Source organism: Mus musculus, chromosome 2, assembly GCF_000001635.26.
Source record: "Mus musculus strain C57BL/6J chromosome 2, GRCm38.p6 C57BL/6J".
In the NCBI taxonomy this organism is placed as follows: Eukaryota; Metazoa; Chordata; class Mammalia; order Rodentia; family Muridae; genus Mus; species Mus musculus.
In genome coordinates, this window is record NC_000068.7 from 23,495,550 (window position 1) to 23,512,245 (window position 16,696).

At 36.5% G+C, this 16,696-nt stretch overlaps 1 protein-coding gene and 1 pseudogene across 11 annotated transcripts in view; one reads left to right on the forward strand and one right to left on the reverse strand.

Moving 5' to 3' along the window:
- Positions 1 to 11,916: 11,916 nt before the first annotated feature.
- Spopl (speckle-type BTB/POZ protein-like) overlaps positions 11,917 to 16,696 on the reverse strand; it is a 64,667-nt gene continuing 59,887 nt past the window's right edge. For 4 of the 11 annotated variants that reach the window (XM_017319323.2, XM_030252194.1, XM_006498414.3 and 1 more), the window contains one exon: positions 15,049 to 15,911. In XM_017319323.2, the coding sequence (XP_017174812.1) occupies positions 15,767 to 15,911 (145 nt within the window). In that variant the 3' untranslated portion in view covers positions 15,049 to 15,766. Of the gene's footprint in view, positions 15,912 to 16,696 lie in introns of all 11 variants that reach the window. The other 7 variants (NM_001165998.1, NM_029773.2, NM_001165997.1 and 4 more) reach the window with 4 other exon arrangements.
- Gm13331 (predicted gene 13331) lies at positions 13,062 to 14,589 on the forward strand (annotated as a pseudogene).

Genomic DNA, 16,696 nt, shown 5'->3' on the forward strand with positions numbered 1-16,696 from the left:
TCATTATAAAAGTTTTCACTAAATTATTATTCTGATGGTTGTGGTGTCAAAAGAGATGGCTGCATCCAGGGTCTATCCCTGGAGCATCCTGACTCTCTTCACTCTTCACATACTCCCTAACCTACCAGATCTTACCGGAATCTCACATCTAGTACATCAGCATCACCTGACTACTGTTTCCTGTGCCACAAATAAGCTATAAGGTTCTACTAGGACCCAGCCCACCCTGCTTACTCCCCAACCCAAAGGCCTCTCCCATGTTATACCTAATCTTTTTACCAAGAGATCTATCTTTACCCTCAACACTTGGACCAGGAGGAAAATCCTGCATACCAGCCTAGTTTCTTCTGTCTATGACTTCACTCTACCTAAGCCAGAGCAGCACCACCATATCTTCCATTTTCCAGAGCACACTTTGTACATATGAGAAACACAACTAACAAAAGCAGTTCAAATGCCTAGATCTGATCTTAAAAATAGAAACAATGAAAAGCCAAGCCACTATCTCACCTCTAAACCCTACCAGACCTAGGTTTGCCAGAAGAATTACCTAGGTGGATTCTAGTACACAGAATTTAAAAGGAGTAATCAGTAAACTTCATCAAATAATTTAAAGAGTTTACAAAAACAGCTCAACAAAATTAAGGAGAAAGAAATTAAGGAGAATTAAATACCCAAGTGATGACCAACAAAAAATAAACAGAAGATTTATCAAAACAATTAAGTCTATACAGGAACTGAAAAATGAATTCAATAAGGAGAAACATTGCAGAGGACTGAAGCTGAGATGAAAACAGAATAAAAAATTCCAATAACCCAACTAGAAAATTGAGTAGAGCAGAAAGAAGCCAAAAAAAAAAAAAAAAAAAAAAAAAAAAAAGAAAAAAAAAAGAATTTCAGGACTCAAAGATAAAATAGAGTACATAGATGAAAGGACAGAATATGAAAAACAAATGAAAAAGCAAAACAAAATTTAAAACCCCAAAAAAGAAACATACAAGAAATGTGGGACACTATTAAAAAAAAAAAAAAAAGACCAAAGCATTGAATTATAGCCACAGAAGTGGGAGAAGTAGACAAGATTCTCAACAAGATCATAAAAGAAAATTCCCCCAAACTAAGGGAAGGAATATACATACATATCCAAGAAGCAAACAGATGAGAGCTAAAAAAAAAAAAAAAAATCCCCATGTCATATCATTGTTAAAACACTTAAGTACACAAAACAAATGAAAAGTATATTTAAAGCTTCAAAAGAAAAGACAACACAACACAGTCATGAATAAAGGTAACTGCATCAGCTGATTTCTCAATGGGAATGCAGAAATCTGGAAGAGCCTACACCAATGCATTCCAAGTCATAAATGACCATGAAAGTGGTGCTAGACTAATACACCCAGAAAAAAATATCTGTCATAGTTTAAGGAGAAGAAAAAACTTTACATGATATAACCATCCTAAAAATATTAATATCCAACAAGCCAAACCTAAAGAAAATACATGAAGCATTGTGATGGAGAGAGAAATAAGGATAGCCAAGAGACTGGAAAACGAATATAAAACTGTAATTACTAAAGCACAAAGTAGCAATAGGAACACACACACACACACACACACACACACACACACACACACACACACACACACAACCACCAAAAATCAAAAACACAATGGCAACAATTAAGATTCAATAGTAACTTCAAATATCAGTAGGGTCAAGTCTCCAATTTAAAAAAAAAAAAAAAGCACACTTGTTGTTTACATGCAACACATCTTCCCTTTAAAGATAGGCCCTGCCTTAGAGCAAGAGGATAGGAGACAGCACTGTAAATAAGTGGGAAGAAGAAGTAAGTAGACATCATTATCCTAACATCTAAACAAACAAACAAACAAATCCAAACAACAAAAACTCACTTCAAATTAAAACTCATCTCAAGAAATAGGGAGGGCTACTTCACTTTAATGAAAAGAACAGTAAACAAATAAGACAATACTATCATACAAATATGTCATAGACAGGTCATCTGGAAAGAAACAAAAATAAAAACCTAAGAACAACACAAATAACAACCAAAAAAATCATGATTAAATGGCATCACACATCAAGCAGATTTAATTATTATCTATAGGATATTCTTCCCCCAAACGAAAGAATATATATGGAAGCTTGTCTAAATATACAAGAAGCACCTTGAAGCTTCTCTAAAATAGACCATACCCTAGACAGAAAACATGTGTGCACTCATTCAAAAAGACTACAAAAACTCCATGTATACTATCTAACTACAATGTACAAAACTTAAAACAGACAGCAAAGAAATCTATCATATACTCAAGTTACTAATATTAAACAATGCATTACTGTATGGTTGATAGGTTAACAAAGAAGTCAAGAAAGAAATTTAAAAATTACTAAAATTAAGTGACTAAAACACAACAAAAACTCCATTGAAAGCAGTTCTACAAGTAAAATTATATCGCTAACTGTCTACATTAAAAAGAAATCAGAAAAAGCACAAATAGTGTCCCAAATCAAAACTCTGAAAAAGAAACCAAATCTAAACCCATTTAATGGCAAGAAATAAGACAAATCAGAGAAATTAATGAAATAGAAAACATTACAAATAATTAACAAATGAAGAGCTGATGCTTTGAAAAGATGAACAAGATTGACAGACCCGTAGCCCAACTAATCAAAAAGGAACACAAAGAGAAAATTCAAATGAACAGAGTCAGAAATAAATAGAAAAATATTAAGACAGACAAGGAAGGAATTCAGACTGTGATAAGGAAATACATTTAGTTGAAAAAAAAAAGAAACTAAATGATTTTCAAAATTCACTCAAATAATCACAATTAAACTAAGAAGTCAAAAACATAAACAGACCCATAATATTGAGATTGAAATTCTAATAAAAACCCTCCAACTAATTGATGTAGACACAGGAGAACTCTACTAGGCTTACAAAGAAGATCTACAGGCAGTCCTAAAACTATATTTAAAAGATAGACAGAGCAGGGGGGAGGAGGGAGGGAGAGAGAAGGACAGAGACAGACAGACAGACAGACAGACAGATATGTAGACAGATTACTAGACAGACAGAAAACACAGGCAGTATTCTACATGATGTAGGTATACAAAGTAATTTCTGAGTCATACTTTATTTGCCCAAGATTTAAGGCCAACAATCGACAGGCAGGACTTCATAAAAGGTCTTCAAAGCTTAGGAAACAATTAACTAGGTGAAGAGGGAATCCACAGAATGGGAAAGAGTCTTTGTCTGCTATACATCCGATAGAGGATTAATATCAAATATATACAAAGATTTAAAAAATTGCCACTACCAGAAAACAAAACAAACAAACAAAAATGCTCAAAAAAAAATGGGTCTGGGATCTGAACATAGAGTTCTCAAAGGAAGAAATGAAAATGAATAACAAATAACCCCCAAAATGTTAATCGCTCCAAGCAATTAAGAAAATACAAATAAAAATGTGCCAGGAAGCTTTCCTGAACCCCAAAAGACCAAGGAGCCGTTTCTGATGTAATAGCATTAGGGTCTTGGGCTTGGGGTCTCCTCCTGACACAGTAGGATGGGAAGGCAGAGCAGCCTCAATCCCTCAGCTGGACAAGTTTTTATAGGAATAGGAGCAAGTGAGGGGGGTAGGGGAGGGGGTGTCCAGTCTGGCAAACATCTAATACTGTGAGCCGACAGGTGGGCGCTCTGAAGGAAGACGGTATACAATCACAAAGGGTCTAAAAGTACATCTGAAGCAGTCAGACTAATCTTTAACTGTTGCTAGGAAGCAGCTAAGGGATAACTGGCCAAGTATAAGCCATGGGGTTCTTTCTGGTATGTGAATGCAGCTTGGATTCTGCTGTAGGTTATGTTCTCAAGCCATTTACAATTGGTTCATTTTGTCGGCAGAGAATACTTAGTGCTGAAAATGGGGGTGGGATGAGTGCTGGGGGTGTTGAGTGTCCAGCTACATGAAGCTGTTCTTTTGCCTCATCTCTCCAGCCTGATGCAATAAACTTTGGACTCACTGAGTAACCATGGCCCAGCAACCATGGAGTACAAAATGTAACTTCTAGGTCTCAAGATTCCCTATCAAGAGCTGGTTGGTTAAGGTAAACAAAGATATGTAACAAAGATTAGGTCTTTGTTTTCTGGAGCCTTGGATTCAAAGATGTTTGATTTGAGGCTTCCCTCTGCAATATGACCCAAAGTTTATATGCAGGAAGCTGTAGAGTTGAGCCTTTGGGTTTCAGAAAAGGAGACACCACTGGGTCTAAATCTTGACTGCCAGACAATGCCAGGTATACCTCATTAGCATGGAGAACTGTGCTCTGTGATACAAATAATAATCAAAACACACAAAATCTACAGAACAAAGAAAGAATATTAAAATGAGTAAGGGAAAGAGGGCAGGTAACATTCAAAAACATACCCATCAGAATTACACCCAATGTCTCAATATAAACTCTAAAAGCTAGTAGGGCATGGACAGCTATCTTGCAACCTTTAAACAAACCACTGATGCCAACCTAGACTACTATACAGAGGAAAATCCTCAATCACCATAGATGGACAAAACAAGACACTTCAAAAGAATCCAAATCTAAACCATATCTACCCACAAATCCAGCCATACAGAAACTACTAGAAGGAATTAACAAATAGGACCTCATAAAATTGCATAGCTTCTGTAAGGCAAAGGATACTGTCAAGAAGACCAAAAGGCAACCAAGTGATTGGGAAAAGATCTTTATCTATCCTAAATCCAATAGAGGGCTATTATCTAGTATACACAAGAACTCAAGAAGTTAAGACTCAGAAAACCAAATAACTCTATTAAAAAATGGAGTACAGAGCTAAACAAAGAATTCTAAACTGAGGGATACTGAATGGCTGAGAAGCACGTAAAAAAATATTTTTAACATCCTTAGTCGCCAGGGAAATGCAAACCACAATTCTTTTTATCCAATATTTATCCTGTCTACAAGAAATGTAGGAATGGGGAATCAAGGAGGGACTGAGGAAATGGGCAACCAATGACTGGCCCAACTTAAATCCATTCTGTGGGCAAGCACCAACCCCTAATACTATTATTCGTTTTATGAGAGGCTTAATCCAGCAGCCAACTCTGACAGATGCAAACACCACAACCAAACAGTGGATGGAGCTTGGAAACTCTTACAGAAGAATAGGAGGAAGGATTATGGCACCTAAAGAGATAGGACCTCTACAGAAAGATTAACAGAGTGAAATAACGGGGACCCTTGGGCTCTCAAAGATTGAACCATCAGTCAAAGAATGTGAAAATTTGAAGTCATTTCTTTTGAGAGACTTGTTTTGGATGCTTCCCCAAGCCCCCTTCTCCCCTGCACTGTAAAATGTTGGGATTATGGGTCACGGGAAGAAGTGGTTTTTTTTAGTTGAATTTTTAACATTCCTCCTGAATGTAAATTTGTACTATTTAACTGACTATTGGTGTAGAATCTTGTCTTGTGTATAAAAATAAAAAAAATCCCAAATTTAAAAAAAAAGAACATATACTGGCTGGACTTTACATGTAGCAGATGTCCAACTTGACCTTCATGTGGGTCCTGAACAACTGGAATGGGGGCTATCCCAAAAACTGCTGCCTGTATGTGGCTTCTACATGCATTGCCTTGTCTGGCTGCACTGGAAGTGAATGTGTCACAAAGACTCTATGTGTGAGGGTTGGGGGAGACACAGGGGGAGGGGGCACCAACTCTGAGGAGAAGAAGAGGGGAAATGGGGAAGCATTATGGAAAGGGAAGAAAGGAAAAGGCCAGTAAGTGGTATGTAAAGTGAATAAGTAAATTAATAAATAAGTAAAATTTGAAAAATGAAAACAAAAAACTAACAGAAAAGTTATACAAGTTATGAAGTCATGAAGCTTAAATGGTGATAACAATATGATAGAAGGTACATAAAAAGAGTGATGTTTCTGATTTCTTCCCCTCATTATGCTACTGTTTTATTGAGATTTCTAAGTTCAGACATTTAATATTAATCAAATTTTAAACTCTTTCCCAAGCTTCTACTATGATACAAAGGCACGATTCTGTTCTTTTTTCTACAATGTGGATTTCAGTACAGATTTCAAACAGTGGTAATACTGTTTAAAATTTATCTCTTTGCCTAAACTTAAAAAAAAAAAAATCCTTGTAAGCTTTAGGGAATGAATTCAAATCCAGCTCTCACAGATCAAATGGACTCCAGAGAAGTATAGTCAATCAACAGCTTTTTCCTTTCCCAACTGCCTACTCATAAAGGGGGGGAATTCCTTCCCTATTCCCTGCTTTTGAGTCTTACCCTGCCAATCTTCCAAGACCATAGGTCTAAAAGTTCCAAACGTATACCTAAGAAAACGTTTTTCCCCCTAAATGCCTAAATGTTTTCTGCCGCATATATATATATATATATATACATAATTCCCGTATCCTACCAGGTCCAGATTTTCCTCCAGAATCTGGATCCAGGACAGCTCCTACAGCATGGAGACCATCCAGATGCTCTTATAACCCCAGTGAGCAAGTAAAACAGCCTGCTCTTCCTAGACTTAGCCAACAATACAGCCTTTTGCCCAGCTTCCATAATGACACCCCAATGTCAGCTGGAAGTAGTCATAGATGATTAAGTAGCCCCTTATTCATTTATTTTCAACAAAAGGCTAGTATGTTGGGATTCAGACCAGGGACAAAGAACTGATATGCATATTTTACATACGAAAGAGGATCTGGCCTCCAGGTTCTCCCAGGATCCCTCAGCCCCTACTTGTTATGGGTCATGGCTAGAATACTCTGGCCTCTCTCCTGAACTTTCCAGATCTGGGGCCAGGCTTCCTATCCTCCAGGGGTTCTTCAATCTAAATTCAGACATATTGGCTTCTGCCCTCTCTCCTCTGTCTCTCTCTGCATATTCTCTCTCCATGCTGTGTATGCTTTCTCTTTTTCTCTCCCCGCTCTACTCTATCTTCCTCCCCATGGTGACTTCCCCGGCCATATTCCTTTGAGACCAGTGAACCTGCCCAAGAATGGCTTCCCAATAAACTTGCCTTTACATATTTTAATTTGGCTTGGATTGGCTCACTTCATCTGCAGAGAATACCTATCACATATTATTAACTACTAAAAATAAATGTTACCCAGTATATAAACACACATTTAAATTTCAAGTGAAAATTTCCCATCTGTTCCAAAAGCCAAAAACCCTCTAACAAAAACCTTAACACCAACTATGAGAAGTGCTCTTTTCTGATGCTCACCAGTGTTTTCAAAGAGACTCCCCAAACACTGTAATACAGTGTTTCTCAACCTTCCTAATGCTGTGACCCTTTAATGTAGTTCCTCATGTTCTGGTGATCCCCAATCATATATATTTCATTGCTATTTCATAACTGTAGTTTTGGTACTGTTATGAATCATAATCTCTATTTTCTGATGGTCTTGGATGGCCCTTGTGAAAGGGTCCAAAGGGATTGTAATCCACAGGTTGAGAACTACTACTGTCATTATAACATATATGTTAAGGTTCAACAATCACTTAAGAAAGACCCAGACTCAATAGTATGCAAGAATAAAGAGCATTTATTCTGCAGAAACAACTAGGATGCTGTAAGGTAGAAAATTTAAGTTTGGTCCCCTAGACCGAGTTGGAGTCAAGAAAGAAAAATAGTTGGTCCCTGAAGCAGCCTGTTCCAAGAACTGGCTGAGCACAGAACAGGTAATCACACAAGCCGGTTCAGTGACCCTGTTCTAGGACCTGGCCGACCACAAAAGTTAAAATCTTGAGAACAATCTTGAGAAGCAGGGAGTCTCCACTTGTGATTTTTAGTACCCCCTTGTAATTTTTCACTGGTATTCTCAGTATTTTCCAATAACACCTTCCTTACCCCCTTGGGTGTGGTTTTTTCCTTTAAATATTCCCTCTCCCAGCTACTCGGGGCCCACATGGTCCTCTACCCCTATGTGGTGTGCAACTGTGGGCTCCAGAGTATGCCTGGAATAAAAGTCCTCTTGCGGCTTGCATCAAGACCTTGTCTCGTGAGAGGTTTGGGGTATTGCCTCTCCTGAGTCAGAACATGGGGGAGTCCTCACATTGTGGGTCTCTCAATGCATGGGTCACCAATGTTTCAAAATATCGACCCAGACAAAGACACTCAGACCTCTTTAGTAATAGAACTGCTATTCATACTCCTCTAATGTCTAGACTGCACTGAGAACTCTACCACTCAAGTATCATGAGTTAACTGTTTCTGAGACAACAAGCAGACATCTACAACTTAGAGCATACTCCAAGAAGTTGTCAAATCATTAACCAAAGGTCATTAAAAAAAAAACTAAGAGTTTACTATAGGTGCAAGGACAGAAGATAAAATATTGACTGGGTTTATCTATACAAAACTTCAAGGATAACTTAGCTGTGGTTTTTAACTCTCCATGATCCTGTAAAGTTAGTGACAAATGATAAATGTTTAGCCAGATAATTACTCTTAATGGGTATGCATGTAAACATTCTGATGTAAACTTTAAAAAAAATTTATTAGATTATTTTCTTCATTTACATTTCAAATGCTATCCTGAAAGTCCCCTATATTCTCCCACACCATGCTCCCCTTGATGTAAACTTCTTATTCGATTTATAATTGAGTTTATGTGTAAAGTTGTGGTCAATTTTTTAGAATATAGAAATAAAGGCTAAAATCACTTTTCAATGTGTCTCTTTTTCTTCTTGCAACTTCAACTAGCAAGTATGGGAGTTACAGCCCAGACAGAACAAAGGCTACTTAATCTCCTTCTGTTTTACTATGAGGTGCTAAGTAAGCAACAGAGACTAGCTCCTGGCTTCAGGCTGTTCCTCAGGTGGTATACTTTATTGTCTTATTTCTACAGCTGGTGTCTTATGATTCAGTTTCGGGGACTTATGGCTATTCCTGAAGTTGGTCCCTTACAGCCTTTTGGAAATCAGGCCTGATCATTAAATGGAGACAAATGGAGGTGTATGGTGCCTTTTCATATACATTTTTATAGCCTACTAATTCCTATAGTCTTTGGTTGTCCTCCAGAGTTGGAAGTTAAGTCTCTATTGCTCTAGACCCATGTACTTCAGACAGAGGGCCCAGAAGACCCTGAGCTGGAACTGACTTAAATGAATGCCTCCTCCCTGAAGACTAGCTTTTCACGCTATTAGAAAAAGCCATACAAGCTTTGAGAAGCTTGAGCAGTTGCTATAATGCCAATGAACCACAATGATAATCAGCATGCAGTATAACCTGAGAAGTGCAGTACTGGCACATATAACCGGCCAATAATGAACAGCTCTCTAACTTGGACTGAAGACCCACTCAACAAGAGGAAAATAATGATATTGGAAACCTAACAACTACTCAAGGATAGTGACATGGATCTTGGAGGAGAATCTTCAACCATCATTCTACAAAACAGAATCCCCACCTACTCTCTAAACATTAGTTCTTAGACCCACATATGAGCATAATCTTCACCCAAAGTCAAGTAAAGTCCTCTTTGAAACAGACTTACAGACTGTTACCACAAACCATAGCCAATCAAAATGCAGAATTTTAGAGTCTAGTCCCAAGAAATACATGTACAATAGCACCCGAGACTCAAGAATCACTGGTAAAGAGGGAGCAGAAGGAAGGATTTTAAGAGCCAGAGGACCAGAGAGTTTGCTTTAAGAATCCTAGGAATGTCAGAAGTCCAAGTCTCAACAAGACTGCCTAGGGAAGAGCTGAACAACAATCAACAATAGACATGTTAATGCTGCGGCTGAGGATGGGAGAGGTGAGGGTAGGGGTGGAATCCAGAAGGCCTGAATGCAAACATAAAAAATCTACTAGACCTAAAGCAATTCTACCAGCAGGAAAAATGGTCTTGCACCAGGAAGAACATTCTCAATGGTCGCACCTGAAAACATATAGAGAGAAGTAACATCATACAGGCTAAGTAGGCCTTATTTATGTATTTTTGAAACCCCCCACTTCCACCCTGGCACACATATATACAACAACAATTAATGAAAAAGGTTATGAATTTGAAAAACAGGATGGAGGGTTTTGAGTGATGAAACAGAAGGGCTGTATGTTATAATAATATAATCTCAAAAATATTTTAAAGTATGAAGAAATTCATATTCCTATTCTAAGTCCTTTAGAAGTACTCTGAGGTAACAGAACAGAACATTCATCTGAGCACGCTCAATCAGGCTAAATGCTGCCGTGCAGGAATAAAAGGGTGTTTTAAAATTATTTTTGGGTCTGATTACAACTTTTCTACATCATTTCATTACACTTACATGGAAAAAAAAAACCCTCTATTTTACAATCCTAATAAGAATTTAGGGCATGTATTGGGTACATAGAAGGTTTCTCATGGTGTCCTCCTACCTGACATCAAGGCTACAACTACTAAGCACTTTGTTATTTTTAGTAAGCTTGTTTAGGGATATCCTGACTGTGTCTGCATTTTAATAGCAACAATATTTTAAACTGTAAGAACTATAAGCTTTCCTATGTAAAAGGTACTTTGCATGTGAAATTTAAATTTTCATGTTAAAGCAGCACACTAAAGCAGACATTTTAGAGCAGATGCAAATAAATCCAAGCAAGAAAATTAATTCTGAATAAGTACTAACAATTTTATTTTAACTCAACGTGCTGAAACACAAAATCTATTTCCAACAATGATACAAATAGTGTGAATCTCATCATAAAACAACAAATGGATTAAAGAAAGGCCAGGAAGATTAAATGTTAAAGGTCTGAGTATGAGTCTGAGTCTTAAAAGTCAATTTCCTTCTGAACTAATAATTAAATAATTTTAGCAGAACTTTATTTTGAAAAATGGACTCAACTCATCTGTAAGTAATGTTAAATTAACTAGTTATAGTATATAATAAACTTTACTAACAGGAAAATATTTAAAAATAAGTATTCCTTCTCAGACATAAATTTATACACAATAATAACAGAAAATACAGCGTGATTTCATTCCTAGCAAAGAAGTCTTGCATTGGAGGCACTCAGTATTTTTTTCAGTTAGAAATAGCCAACATTTTTATCATTCCATGAACACTCAAGTTGGAGCTCACAATCTGTATATAAAAAGGTTTGTAAAATACTCTCCTGTATGCTGAAAGTGCTGTGTTTATTTTCTGAGAACACTGAAAGCCCGTCACCCATTCACCCACCTCTCCCACCACAGCAAATATCTCCATGTAACCACCACGGACTAGGCATGTGTAAGACAGATTGTTTCACCGCTACATGTGGTAAAACTGCTGAGTGAGGTTTTCACAAAACTTACCCAAGTCTCTGTTGCATTTTTCTAACAATGAATAGTATCTATGATCCCATTTTTTGTGTGTTGGTGTTGCTATGGATCCAACCTATAGATCACAAATATTCATAAGCATTCTATTACTGAGCCATACTTGAAGCTCTTACCTATAATTTCATATAAAAACTTCTACTTAAAGTTCATGTATAAAGTTTAAATGAGCAAATGAATATTTCTGAAAATTTAAACTCAATTAGATCGAGTTAAAAAATAAAACAATAATGTTCATGATACTTTAAAAATATTTAAAGCAATTATTTTTAAAATTTAATTATCCTTGATATCCTAAAACAGCACTATTTTTCTATTTTATAATGCAGAATGCTGGTCACATTTTTGAGGATTACACTGTCTTCTGGCAATCCACTGTCTTTTCAAATAAAGCTCACTTAAATGAGATACTTCAATTAATCTGAACTTTCAGCATATTTAAGTTCTATTTTCATAAATTCACTCTTTAAACATTACACACAGCCCAAAAAAATATAAACACATACATGTCTCACACAAAGGACCACATTTCATTCAAGGTTCTTCAATTATTATTTGAAGATAGTAATATAGAAAGTATTTAAGGAGGTAACATTAGCAAGCCATCTTATGGCACCTTCATATTTGTGCTCCAAATATCAAAACACATTAAAAAGCAAAACAATGAAAAAGGCACAAATACAGTATTTCTAAATCTTACTCTAAATAACAGTTTTCCAATAGATACATTTTTAAACTGTAATATTTAAAACAACTCATTGTGTTCTGAGAAAAGCCTTGATTAGGTGACTAAAATGTAATAGGCGCAAACTGGTAACTTAAAACAAAAAAGATTGTATTAGGCAGAAATAGTACCTATTTTGACCAAGTTGAATATAGTTTAAAAATGAGTGAATGGGGAAAATGCAATTAGGCCACTCCAAGAAGAAAATAAACAGTCTTTTATCACACACTCAAGAACCAAAACTACTAAAATATACATTAAAAAAAAAACAACAACAGAAAAGATTGTATGATTCTGTGAGTGTAATGGTTGGTATTGTACCATCCAAAAAGTGGGCATTCAGCAAAACACTGATAGAGATCACAGTGTTGGAAATTTTTGGTAGAATATATGTTAGCAAACTAAAACCAAAAATCTGTATAAGAAAATTTTGAACATTATTAATAAACATTTATAATGCTTATTATATGGCATTACTACTGATTTCACCATGGTTAGAAATATAGACCAAACCAATAAATCAATTTACAATGTGTTGGACATTGACTTCAGAGTTCTTATAACAATGTGACAATGTATTCAACCCGGAGCGGAATCTTTGCTTTTTGTTAGACCATGAAAATATCTTGTATTAAAAGTGTATTTGTGTGTTTAAAAGTTTACACTGTTAATGTAACAGGGTTTGTATTATGATGAAATTAAGGGAATAAACTTTTGCTCATCATAATTCTCTTATATAGGGTAAAGTCCATTGTCAGTTGAAAAATTTTCTTCTATTCCAAATAATTCTTACCATTTTAACACAGCAAAGAATCAAAACTGAAATATTTAAAAATACAATCTTTGCTCGTTTTCTCTTGATAACTAACGGTTATTTGACAGCATTTTCTCAATGTACTTTAAGATGGCTTCAGTTAACTAAAAAGCTATAGTTAAAAAGTCTATTTTAAAACAATATGCTGGCGGGTCCGGAACCAGGAAGAGAGCACAAAACTGCCCTTAAGTCATTGCAGACCCGGAGCTCTGGCGAGCCGGCCACGAGGTTCTCGTGAGATCGGCCCCTCCATCCCAAGCGCCTGTGTCTGCCAGAGCCGGTGTGAGAAGAAGAGACAACCCTTCCCCGCCGCCGGGATAATCAAGAGTTTTGGCCGGACCTTTGAGTACACCTCGGGATAGTGAGGAGCCCGGCGAAAAGCACAGACTATGGCGCTGAAACGGATTAATAAGGAACTTAGTGATTTGGCCCGTGACCCTCCAGCACAATGTTCTGCAGGTCCAGTTGGAGATGACATGTTTCATTTGCAAGCCACAATTATGGGACCTAATGACAGCCCATATCAAGGTGGTGTATTCTTTTTGACAATTCATTTTCCTACAGACTACCCACCCCTTCAAACCACCTAAGGTTGCATTTCCAACAAGAATTTATCATCCAAATATTAACAGTAACGGCAGCATTTGTCTTGATATTCTAAGATCACAGTGGTCTCCTGCTGTAACTATTTCTAAGGCTCTTTTATCCATTTGTTCACTGCTATGTGACCCAGACCCATATGACCCCCTAGTGCCAGAGATTGCACGGATCTATAAAACAGACAGCGATGGATACAACAGAAGATCTCGGGAACGGACTCAGAAGTATGCCATGTGACGCTACCTTACAGTCAGAATAACCTGCATTATAGCTGGAATAAACTTTAAATTACTGGCCCTTTTTTGATTTTCCGGCTGCTCCCCTATCAGACCTCATCTTTTTTAATTTTATTTTTTGTTTACCTCCCTCCATTCATTCACATGCTCATCTGAGAAGACTTAAGTTCTTCCAGCTTTGGACAATAACTGCTTTTAGAAACTGAAGTAGTTACACGAGAACAGTTGCCCAAGATTCAGAATTTTTTAAAAAAAACTGGAGTATGTGTATTATGTGGCCAATGTCTTCACTCTAACTTGGTTATTAGACCAAACCAGTCCTCATTGCTCTAACATGTTGAAGAAGCCATCTGAGGGGGAGGGAGATGGATGCTCAGCTGTCACATCAAAGGAAGCAGCATTATTCTAGCAGCATCCGTTCTTGTTTAAACCTTCCACTGTTAGAGGTTTGAGGTTACATGATATACTTTATGCTCATAACTGATGTGGCTGGAGAATTGGTATTGAATTATAGCATCAGCAGAACAGAAAATGTGATGTATTTTATGCATGTCAATAAAGGAAATGATCTGTTCTTGTTCTACCGAGAATGGAAATTGGAAGTCAAACACTCTTTGTATCCCAAAATAGGGTCTCAAAACATTTTGATATTTTCATTTAAATTGTTAATCTATCTTCCAATACTGTTTAATATAGCACTGGATAAATGATGAGAGTTGTCAATAGATGAGTGATCAACTAATAGCTCTCCTAGTAATTGATTTATTTTTCAATAAAGTTGCATAAACCCCAAAAAATGCTTACTTTTTTTCCTGAATTTTATAATAAACAAATTACACAAATTTTAATACAGGGAATAAAGCTATATTCGCAAAATACAAGCATATACACCCGTTTTTCCACTAACATGCTCCGTCTTTATGTAGAGAATAGGACTATATAGGACTAATTTGTTAGGTGCCTTCCCCAAATGTAATAAAACTATAATAAACTCAATGATAAATATTTGAAATCCAAGTCAATGAATCTAAAATCAAGTGTAATTTTATCTATTATCATGAATATCCAAATTGGCTCCATGTGTCATAAAAACTTCTTTTAAATGTTAAAACATAATTTAAATCTTATTAATCCACGAAAAAGGAAAATATATATGTACCATTTATCATAGAAAATTTCCACATTAAAAGTGCACATATATCTTGCTTAATCGGCCCACTCATTCATTACATGTACTTGGTCATCCTGACTTTAACATCTATTGAATTTTTCTTTCAAATGTAAGTCATTATAAATTTAAAACATTAACAAAAACCATGCTTTCTTTTTATTGAAATCTTAACTTCATATTATTTTTCAATCTTTACAAATGTGCATAAAACCAGTTCTTGAGCAGTTAATATACAGACAAACACATATTACTAAACAAATATTACTAAGATTTTAGGTCAACTCATTGCTTATCTGCTCCTTGAAATGAAAAATAACTTAAACCAGAGCAGTGTATGGCCATCACTTACCTGGATGGCAACGGGCTCTTTAGTGTCTACACAACTGAGATTGGACATGCCTGTGGCAATCTCAAAATCCAATAGAACCTAGTTTTATACTTGGAGATCATACAGAACAAAACCTATAAAATACTTTTGTTTCTAAAATAATGGAAGATCCTTTGAAACTCAGTATTATCAGTTATCAATATTACTGCATTGTGGAGCTAGTGCAATCCTGCAGAGCCTTGGCAAACTGACAAGGCACAATAAAAAAAATTAAACTATTCTATGAACAAGAGAAGTCACTGAAGACAATTTAAGGCCTTGAAGTGAATCAATCAGTCAGATTTAAAGCTGAAGTATAAACCATGAATTATCCATGTGAAAGCAAGCAATGCCTTTCCAGCTTCTGTCCGTGGACGAGAGACAGAAGCGGCTGTTACTTATGGTTTGTATTGGAATCCTTCGGGACCTGGGGAGGAAAGGCAAATGCATTTCCTACTGTCCACACAAGACTCAAGACTGCTTTAACCTTTTGCGTGGAATACCAAACTGTGGACACTGTGAAGATGCTAGTGCTCGGAACGCTTCTGCCACTAAATGGGGATGAGACTGAATCATGGACTTCCACCCCGATGTTTCCATTATGTCAGTTGCTTGGCTGAAAAACAAGATTAAATGAAGTTTACTGAAAAGACACTTTACAAATGCTTTGCAGTTATCATTTTTTTTTTGCTTTTGTTTGTTTAACTTGAACATTTTGAAGATTTAGACAGCATAGCATTTTCGGGCAAACCTGAACAGTGTCTGCAGTCTGAACATTAAGACGCGTGTCGTCATTCCCACGGCTCTCCACTGACGGCTAGCCACTTCTGTCCCAGGAGCCGATCATCTCTTTTCCCTTCTCACGCATACCTCTTATAGGTTTTCTCCAGAGTTCCAATTTTCACTTAACACTCTTCTCCCTTTACCACACTGTGCATTCGATCTCATCCACTTGTCACATTTCTACTAATCACTGCTGATAAGTCAAATCTCAGTGCTTCCCTGTAGTCAACTGCTCTTTTTACATGAATGAGCCTTAAGTCTCATGAATTCAGCACTGTCGCACGAGAACTCATCACCTTTCTCCTTAAGTCTCAAGATTTTTTGTCCTTAATTTTGGCTGAAGGTTTCCTGTTGTCCAGTGATTCAAGTTAAACATTCAAGAGCCATACTAGAAACAGTCCTCTGATTAAGCATCAGAGTCCCATTTTAATTCTAAATGTCATCAAGTATCCATAAATTAATCTTCATAATCTCACAATTGGATTAACATATTCTCCTGATTTGTGTTTAATCTCCTATACTGTTTCTCTTATTGCAGATTCCATAACACATCGACAGAAATAGGACTCGATTATTTTTTATCCCACTTTTCTTTCCTTGCATTTAAGTTTTAAAAGT